Here is a 9,813-nt window from a genome sequence, read left to right as displayed (position 1 = left end):
TGGAGTGCAGGGGGCAGCATTAGGGGCAGGAGGCACGGTCAGCATGTGGAGGTCCACGTTACGGGTCAGGGTCAAGGTGCAAGGGTGGGTGTTGGGTGCAGGGGTCAGCATTAGGGGCGGGGCAAGGTCAGGATGCAGAGGGCAGCGTTAGGGTTGGAGTGCAGGGGTCTGTGTTGGAGTGCCAGGTCAAGGTTGGAGTGTGGGGGGCACTGTATGGGGCAAAGTCAGGGGTAGCATTGGGGTGCATGCAGATTGCTGGGGTGACATGCCGGGGACAGCCCTAGGTCGGGGGCAGGTTTGGGGTGTTGGGAACAGTGTTAGGAGTTGGGTTGGGTTGCAGTGTTTGTGGGGAGGGCTTGGTGTGGGAGGGGCAGTATCAGGGGCAAGGTCAGAATGGTGGGGCAGCGTAAGGGTGGGAGCAGGAGCAGGGGTGAGGTGAGAGGGCCAGCACTTTGCTACAAGGTATATGTCTGGCTGAGTCTGTGTTCCAAGCACTGGCCTGCTCCAGGGCTTGGAGGTGCAGGCCAATCTCAGCAGCAAGGGATGGCATGGGCTGAGGTGCAGGCGGAGCCATCTGGGGGTGCGAGCAGAGTGGACCAGAGGCCAGTGTGGGGTTGGGGTGCAGGATGAGCAGGCTGAGGTGCAGGCAGAGCTCAGCAGCGGGGCTGGCGTGGGGGGTCAGGGGGCACTGTGTCAGGGCCAGCACTAGAGAGGTGAGGTCCTTGCTCAGTGCTAGCACGTTGTGCTGCTCTGGTGTCCAGACCCTCCAAGCTGCCGCTGGAGCCAGCTCTCTGCAGCCCCCTCCTCTCCGTAAGGCACAGCAAGGCTCGTCCCGCACTCTGCACTGGCACTTGTTGCCTCAGCGTGACATCATTCGCACAAACTCTGCCAGAGTAACCCAAGGACACCGTTAGGGCAGTGAAGGTAAAGAACCCAGGAGTTCCCCAACGCATTAGGCCCCCTTCCCTTCCTAGAGCTGGGGATGGAACCCAGGAGTCCTGACTCCCAGCCCCTAGCTCTAACCATTAGATCCCACTGCCTTGCCCACACAGTACCTTCAAAATCCACCAGGCCGTCTCCATTGAGATCCACATCCTTGAGGATTTCGTCCACCTCGCGGTAGTTGAGTTGGTGGCCCAACAGCTTGCGCATGGCCTCGCGCAGCTCGGCTGTACTGATCCGCCCGTCCCCATTGGTATCAAACTGTGGGGAGAGCGCTAGCCAGATGCTGGGCTGGGTGCACAGTCCCCTTGTCCCTAGACTGCCTGAGGGCACGTCTGCCCACACCTGGGCCTGGCCCGCACCTAACCCCCAGGCCCAACCCACCCACCTGCTGCATGCTCAGGACAGCCCTGGCCACATCTGGCTCTGCCTGTCCCTGGCACTGCCCTGCCCACCCACCCCTAATACCTCTCCCACATCCATAGGCCTGTCCTGCCCTCTCACATGACCCATCCCCCACACCGCCCTCCTGGGCCCACTGCCCCCCTACTCCCTGTCACACCCCCAGACCTGCCCCCTGCCCCAACCTCCTAACCCCATTACCTCAGCCACCCACCCCTTGCCCCGGCTCCCCTCCTCATGCCTGGGGCAATTGCCCAACTCCCTCCCTTTGCTGGAAGCCAGTTCAGCTGCCTTGTTTCTGTCCTCTGCTCTGCCCTATAGGCTGTGGCATCAATAGAGCGGTGCCATTGGGGTACACCACTGGACACCACCAGAAGCCCATGGCTGGGCCACACAGAGTGCATGGGGTGCGTGGGGCCACGCCGGGCTCTCACCTCGCGGAAGGCGTCCCGTAGCTCCTTCACCCCAATCATGTCGGCCGTCTCTGCCAGCATCTTGGGGCCCATCAGCTCCACAAAGTCATCGAAATCCACCTTCCCCCCAGCTGTGAGACAGGGACGCTGTTACATGGGATGGGGCGGGATGGGAACTGGGCCTAGTGTGGGGTCCTGGCGGGGGACTCTACCCCACAGGAGGCGGGGGTGATGAGGGACCATGTCCTGGAGGAGAAGTGCCTGATGGAGTCTGTACCCCATGGGAGGGGAGGCCTGTTGGGTCTCTGTCCTGGGGCAACTGATGGGGTGTGTGTGAGGGTGCGACCTCATGAGGTCTGTAACCTACAGGAAAGGGGCCTGATGGGGTTTGTGCCAGGGGTGAGGGGTCTGCAGCTCTGCAGTGGCTGGGCCATGCCCAGCAGGGAGCTCCCTGGTGGGGGCGCTGTGCCTCCCCCAGCAGGTGAGCATGGGCACCTACTGATCTGCTGTGACAGCTCGATGAGCTCCATCTCGGTGGGCATGTAGCCCATGGTCCGCATGCACTCGCCCAGGTCCTTGTAGCTGATGTATCCGTCACGGTCCTTGTCGAATTCCCGGAAGGCTTCCTTCAGCTCTGGGCAGGGGAGATGCCATGACAGTGCGTGGGGTGCTGGGCACCACAAGGCACTCCGACACCACAGCCTGGCCCTCAGGGAGGGCACACCATGCACCAACCACTGACAGGGACGTGGGTCCACATGGGTTGAGACCCACCAAACTCGTTACATATCCCACAGTGCTCCATGGGGGCAGGAGAGTTGAAGGAGACCCCTAGAGGGGAAAGGCCCGGTGCCCCAGTCCCCATCCCCCCTGAGCCAGCCAGTCGCCCACCCTGGGGCTGGATCAGAGCCAGCACTGCCTAGAAGGGCACAGCCCCATGTCCCTGTGTGTGGTGGTTGGGCGCAGCACTCGCAGTTGGCTGGGGGTGGATCCCCAGCGGGGCAGGCTGGCCCCATCCCAGAGTCCCGCTCCCTCCTTTACCTTCGATCTCCTCCGGCCGCAGCTCTCGGTCCTGGGGAGGAAGGAGAATTGGGAACGGTCAGAGGGTAGCGGCTGCTGCGGATCCTTCCCCCAGCCAGGTCCTGGCGCAGCCTGCCCAAGGGCTCCCCTGAGCTCAGCATCTGCTAGACCCTGGGTCCATGTCATGGGTGCTCTGGGTGGCCTCTCTGTGGCTGCATGACACAGGCGCTGGCAGCTCTGTGGGCAGGGCTGGCAAGGGGCGCAGCACGGCAAGTGCTGGATGGAGAGTGGGGGTGTGGGTTGGAGCGGCTGGTGGAGGAGGGCATAGGAAGGAGGGTATGGGGGAGGAACCGGCGAGGGTGGGCATATGTACCTTTGAGCTGGGCGATGGGGAGGAGGCATGGGAGCAGGGCACGGTGCAGAGAGGACGCTGGGGCAGGTACAAGCTGTGAGGAACATGGGATAAACTATCCGTAGGACTCTGTCCCTGCCCCTTGGCATCACTTGTTCGCTCCCTGGCCTTGGGACCTCAGGCCAGGGATTTGCGACAGAGCCACTGGGACTGTCTAGGGGAACGGCAGACCCCGTAGAGACCAGGGGATCCCCTGTGGCAGGGAGAAGGGGCCAGGCTGGCTTCTCCAGCAGCATGGCTCAAGGACGCCTGGCATTGGCCAGGCTGAACCCTGGCTTCACCTTTGGCTCCCTGTGCCAACCTAAGGCCTCTCAGCCAGGTGGCGAATACCTCATTCTGCCAAGGCTTCTGGGGGTTGCTGCACCCTGCAGGGCACTGCTTGGCTGCATTCCCTGCAGGTGCTATGGAGAGCGACAGAGTGGCTGGGACCTGCAGGCCCAGGGTCAGAGTTAAGCCATGGGAGATGGGCACATGGCGATGGCTGTGGGGAGGTGGGCGCAGGGCAGTGGGGAGGAGGGTGCGTGGAGGCAGGTGCAGGTAGTGGGTGTGGGGAGGAGACCATGTGGAGGTGGGCATGGGGAGGTGGTCGCAGGGCAGTATCCATGTAGAAGTGGGTGAGGGGGTGTGGAAGGGGGCACAGGGTGGTGGTGTGGGAGGGGGCACAGGGTACATATAAGCTGAGTGATGGTGATGCTCTGGCGCAGAAAGATGGAGGTGTGGGAGGAGGGTGCTGTGGTGGGGTGGGCGTGGGGGCAGGGTGACTGTGTGGAAGTGGGTGCCAGGCAGTGGCCATGTGGAGGTGGGCATGGAGCAGTGGGCAGAACAAATTGGGCACAGGGCAGTGTCCATGTAGAAGTGGGCACCAGGTGGTGGCCATGTGGAGGTGAGCACAGGGAGGGAGCCATGTGGAGGTGGGCATGGGGCAGTGGGTGTGGGAGGGGTGCGGGTACTGACAAAGTTCCTCCTCCACCTTGGTGGGTCCTGCGCTTATTGGCGGATTTGTTCACCTCAGTGATCTTCCCTTCTTGTGGAACCCACAGTCTGAGTCAGCTCCTCCTGTGTCTGATCAGGAGTTGGGAAGTTTGCGGGGAACCCAGGCCCACCCTCTACTCCAGCGTTCCCGTTTCCGGTCTCCAAGGGTGGATATTGAAAAACCCCGTGCCCAGGAACCAGGCACTCACGAAGCAAGAATCCACGGGTGAGCCTGAGACGTGACGCATACGCCATCTGCTGAAAAAAAGCAACCTAAAAATGTCACTCTCCGAGTGCCATGATGGCAGGCAGGCGCATCGAAGCATTGACAAGATTAAACCTAGCGGACAGAGCCCCTACTCGGATTGGCGGACCCGAGGGTGCAGCAGGGCGAGCCACGAGCCCGGTCACAGCCTCAGACCTCCTAAAGGCTGGAAACAGTCACCTCTCTTAACCATTCGGACTCGTAGTGCTCGGGTGTGAAAGAACAAGGTCGCAGCACCTGGAATTCATGACACCCTCCAACCTGTACGAATGTCACACAACCAAACCCAATTCCGTCAAGCCTCAACTAAATCCCAGGTCAACGTAGCAATCCGAGAGTTGGCTAAAGTAGGCCTCGTTCCCCACTCCAGACAGCCGCGCAGCTAGTCTTTCAGCGGCCGTATCCGAGTGGGTTTTCCGCAGGAAAATCACAGAAGTACACCCCCTCCAAGAATGGTAGGAGCACCTGGTCGCTGCGAGACCCATCCTACAAGGGCGCGCGGGTTAACGTTGCAAAGGATGATCGGTGCCAGAAAAATGCGAGGAGGGCTGGGGGGGATCCTTCACCAGCAGACACGCCCTACAGCCTAGCAGGCGCGCAGTCAATCCGTGGACCTACCAACCATAGGTGACTAACGAGAGTCACGGAAGAAGGCGGACGCTGGTAGGGGGGACGCGGAAGCCTGCTTCCCGGTCCTCTAGACCGGCTCAGCCCCATGAGGGCCCTCGAAACCCGGAGGACGCTGATGGAAAATCCCCCCAAGGGAAGCGCTGGAGCGCAAGAATTTGGACTCTTTGTACGGGAGCCATCACGGACGTTCGTCGAGGAACTCCGCAGCTCCTCCTCACCGCAAGGGGGGGTGGGGTCATACCGACCGAATGACTGTCCCCAGTTCCGAGTGGGGCCGCCCGTCATGAACAGCCCCGTGGCGCGCACTCGAGGCGAGGCAGGAAGCAGGAGGGCAGACCCGACGTGCGCCGTCCAATGGCGACGCCACGCGATCCAACGCCGCTGCTCCCCACGGTTGAACAAGGGGTGGCGGGAAGGAGAACAGCAGCCCTGGTGGGTCGGGAAATGGAAAAACCTAAGCGGATGCCTGCACCCTGGGGGCATCCAGGGGCGCACCTGGCAGCCACAGAGGTGGGGGGACAAGGACAGGCTAACAGGAGTTGGGGCGGGATCAGGGAGAAGAATCTGGAAGCGGGAGCAGAGACGGGATCTCTGAGCCCCTATAAGGTGAGCCACTGTGACGTGGCTCCTTCTGGCCGCTCAGGGATCTGGAGCTGGAAGGGGACCCCCTGATATGAATGCCGGGGCGCGGCCACAGTGGGCAACGTGGGGCAGCCTCGGCATCTGGAGATAGAAGTTTGTCAATGGTCCCCGGCCTAGGAAAGAGGGCGGGTGTTGCTCCACACGCAAGAGGGCATACCCAACTGGGACTGGGTCCCGGCAAGCGGGGCACTGGCCGCGCCTTAATGGGCTCGGCGGCCCAGCAACAGTAGGGCCACCCGCTAGCCGGGTCGACGGAGGAATCGCAGGGGACCCCAGAGTGGGAGGCAAAGAACGGCGAAAAGCGTAAGGGAAAAGCAACTGGGGACAGGGGACCGGGGTGGAGGTCGCCCAATCGAGGCCACAGCTGGCAGATAGGGTTCGTCCTCACCCCTGCGTGACTGGAGGTCAGACCGCAGGGCCTCGATCTCCTCAAAGAGTGACAGGGAGATCGCCCGCATCCACCACCCCAGGAGGCCTGCTCGCTAGCACCCGAGGTGACAAAAATCACCTCGCGACTTCGCAGAGACGTTTGAGTGGGAGGGGGGTGAGAGCAGGCTCCCTTGGGGCTTCCAGCGGGAAGGGACGTCCCGGAGGAGACAACAAGTTACCAGCTCCGGTCTCGCGCACGAAGTCCCCAGCCGGCGACCATACAAATGGAGTCATCCTATGTGGCAAGGCGGAAGGCTCGTCATCGGCGCCCCCCTTCCTGGCTCTAGTATTCCGCGGGGCCTCCGAATCTGCCACGGGTTAACGAGACTCGAGCCCTTCTCCGCTTGCCTCCGCTTCCCTGCACTAAGGGACGACCAAGCCCTCCATGGCAATCAATCCGCGGGCTGGCTCAACAGGGGTTCGGATCGGGGGCAAGGGCAACGGGCTCAGGGACCCCACGCAGAGCAGTGGTGGGACGGCATAGAGAGAGAAGAATCTCCCCCTTCGGGACAGAGCCCTCTCCCGAACAGCACGAGGTGATCTAACACACATCCAGCTGACAATCCCTCCTCTACAGCCGATGGCCGACGAAGGAAGAGGAGGGTCAGCTTCAGGGGCCTGGTCGGCCAGGGGTGCTGGCGATGAACAGGGCCGGGCACCGTGCCGGGCTCAGGGGCCCCGGGACGCTTCCTCCGTGCTGGGCCAAAGGGCAATCCCTCCGGGACGGTCGCCCTCAGTCGCCCGTCAGGAGGTAGCACCGGGCCCACCCTGTGTCGAGTGTGCACCAACGGTAGTGGGCCCCCTGGTAGGGGACCAGAAAGGGACCCCTTCGAGCCTCTCCCCGCTTCGACGGCGCCGCCAGGCGGCAGTTGAAGCTGCACTTGCCGGCGAAGAGAGGACGTGAACGGAGGGACGGGGGTCAACTCTGCAGCCGCAAGGGGAAAGAGAGGCTAGATGACGGAGATTGGGCGAAGCCCCAGGGCAGAAAGGGCGGGCAATCAGGGCGGACATTGAGGACCAGGAAAGGAGGGACGGAGGTCAGGAAACGCAAGCGGAACCCCGCCAGAAGTCTTCCAAACGGCTCCTAGGGGGACGCAACAAGCCCCTAACGGCTAGGAACCCCTCCTAACCGCCTCCCTGGGCGGTCGAGGCCTCCATGCGGAGGAAGAAGACCACTTCCCGTACCTAATGGAAGCCGCCACGATGGTCTGTGGGCCCGCACCACCGTATCGCCAACGCCCGCACGTCAGGGCCCACGTGGGCGGGCGGGCACCAGGAAGAAGACTTCCTGGTCTAAGAAGTGGAAAGGGTCACCCGGCACCAACCTGTAATGGGTGTGGAGAGCGGTGGTCGGAAAAGTAGGAGGCGGTGGCAGGCGGGGGGCCGCCGCCACCTGGGCGTATGCCTTGGGGGCGCGGGGAGGGACAGCCCCGCAGAGACTGGGGTAGGGATAGCGGGGAGGGATGCCGGCACCGGGAAGGGCTGCGAAGCAGTTGGGCGGCAGGTGCCGCCATGGAGGGCCTGGCCTTTTTTAGGCGGGCCACTTACCCTTCTTTGCCCACCAAGCTGCATCCGACCCTTCCCACCGGCTGGGGCAGCTCCCCCGAATCGCAAGGGGGGATGGACGTGGCAGCAGCGGCAGGTCTCCCCGGTACTCCGCCCAGCGCCCAGTGCCCCAGCAGGGCGGTGGAGGTGGAAGCGGCAGCGGCGGTTGAGGCATGGTAGGGCTAGGGAGTGGACATGGGGGCAGGTGGAGAAGGGGCAGTGGGAGCATCGCGTGGGGCCTCCCCGCCGCGTCCCGCGTCGCCATATAAGACGACAGCGGGGAGGGGGAACAAAACGAGGCGAGGGAGGGGAGGAGAGAGGCCACGCACCGTTTACCTACTCCCCCGCTAGGTCCTTGCAGGCAGGGGAGGGAGGGTTGCCCTAGGAAAGAAGGCTAAGGAGTGCGGGAGCACCAAGGACCTAGGGTTGGAAAGGATGACAGGGCAGCCGACCAACTGAGAGGGGAGTCCGTCCGCGCCAGTTGCACTGGGATGCAGGGGGACAAGGCCAGCATGGCGGGGCTGCAAAGTGAACAGGAAAACTCAAATGTGGGGAAGGCACAAGAATAGGGGGGCGTGGGCGCATCAAGGGGAGGGACCCACAATCAGGGCAGGGGGAGACAGGGTGGGGGAGAAGGCTAAGCTGAGAATGGGAGAACAGAGGGACCTCTAGCGGAGGTAGCTGCAGGGGCGGGGGCAAAACAGCAGGCACACAGAGGAAATAGGTGGGCGGACAAAAAAGGAAAGGGGCCAGTCAGGGGAGGGGGAAGGTGGTGCGCCCACAAGGCAACTTGTGCGAAAGTCAATTAAGTATAAGGCTGCGCTGCTGCTGGCAAGGCCCAAATGATGGCAGTGGCGTGGTGGATTCAAGGCGAGCAGCTCAGTCCCTAGAGGCAGGTAGTTCCAAAGGCGATTAGGCAAAAACACCAGCGAAGTGGGTGGTGAAAAGGGGGCTAACGATGGGGTGGGGGCGAAAGGGAACTACAGATGGGACCGGGGCAGGCTCCCCGCACATACCCCCGGTGATCCCACAGCAACTCAGTCGACAAACCCCCACGACAAGAGCAACAGGTGGAAAAAGCTCAAGTCCAAGAAAATACCCCTCTCACAGTCGGTCTTCACGTGTCGTCTCACAGCAGGCGGTCTCCTCCCTCCTTCACCCTCCCTCCAAAGGGCTCCAACAGCTCACGCAGCAACTGAACCACAGCACCCCAGCAGCTCCAGGTGGTGGTGGTCTGGTCTCTTGGCAGGCAGAAAAGGGACCCCACTCAGAAGTGTCCTCAGCAATCAAAGAGCCGGGTCCCTCACACCCCCCCGCTCTGGGATAGCAGGCCAGCAGCCCCCCCTCTCCCCCCCCCTCGAAGGGCTTGTAGTGGCGTAAAAAGCAAGGAACCAAGGAGGGGGGGGGGAAATCTACTACGCCAGCCAGTCAGCTGACCCTAGCAGAGAGAGGGGGTGGGTGGTGTCAGCTAGCCCAGCCAGGGGGCAAGCAGAGCAGGAACAAGCATAGCATAGCAGCAGCAGACAGCAGCAGCAGCAGCGAGGGCCCAGCCGCCACAGCCAGGAAACGCCAGCAGCAGTCAGCAGCCTCTCCTCTGTTCCTCACAGCAGAGAGCGTTGAAGGAGAGAGTACCTACTCCTGGCCAGCGCAGGAGAAGCAGGTTCTGTCCCTCACAGGTATGTTAGCCCCAGGCTAAACAAACTCCTAGGACCCTGGTAACCCAACTGGCAGTTGTCTCCAGGTTAATCAAAAGGCACCTGGAGCAATTAAGTATCTTTCTTAGAAGGCAGTAGAGATACTACTTTAATTAGAACACCTGCAGGGCACCTGGCTTTAGAAAAGAGCTTGCACTCCACGTCAGGCAAGGGGAGGAGTCAAGGATGAAGGGAGTGTGTGTGAGGAGCTGGGAGCAAGAAGCTGAAGAGAGAGAGAGAGAAGAGAGTGAGTGTGTGTGTGTGTGGTGTGTGTGTGTGTGGTGTTGTGTGTGGTGTGTTGTGTGTGTGGTGTGTGTGTGTGTGTGTGGTTGTGTGTGAATGTGTTGCGTCGTCGCGCGCAAGCCCAGCGAGTTGTAGCTGGTCCTGCAACTGTTACAGGAGGCACTATAGACAGCTGCGACCCAAGGGCCGCTGGGCTAAACCTGT

The 9,813-nt window shown here is 62.1% G+C and overlaps 2 protein-coding genes across 2 annotated transcripts in view; one reads left to right on the top strand and one right to left on the bottom strand.

The window, feature by feature from the left end:
* Window positions 1–9,813, top strand: part of AIP (AHR interacting HSP90 co-chaperone) — a 340,731-nt gene that overhangs the window by 60,289 nt on the left and 270,629 nt on the right. The gene's annotated exons all lie outside the window — the stretch shown is intronic.
* Window positions 860–9,813, bottom strand: part of CABP2 (calcium binding protein 2) — a 14,063-nt gene continuing 5,109 nt past the window's right edge. Inside the window, exons 3-8 of the mRNA XM_075065977.1 lie at window positions 3,865–3,913; window positions 2,799–2,830; window positions 2,257–2,391; window positions 1,779–1,888; window positions 1,056–1,203; window positions 860–885 (exon numbers count right to left, since the gene is read on the bottom strand). Of these exons, the coding sequence (XP_074922078.1) occupies window positions 860–885; window positions 1,056–1,203; window positions 1,779–1,888; window positions 2,257–2,391; window positions 2,799–2,830; window positions 3,865–3,913 (500 nt within the window). The remainder of the gene's footprint in view (window positions 886–1,055; window positions 1,204–1,778; window positions 1,889–2,256; window positions 2,392–2,798; window positions 2,831–3,864; window positions 3,914–9,813) is intronic.

The sequence above is a fragment of the Chelonoidis abingdonii genome, chromosome 4 (genome assembly GCF_003597395.2).
Source record: "Chelonoidis abingdonii isolate Lonesome George chromosome 4, CheloAbing_2.0, whole genome shotgun sequence".
Classification (NCBI taxonomy): Eukaryota; Metazoa; Chordata; order Testudines; family Testudinidae; genus Chelonoidis; species Chelonoidis abingdonii.
This window is presented reverse-complemented; position numbering and strand designations above follow the sequence as displayed.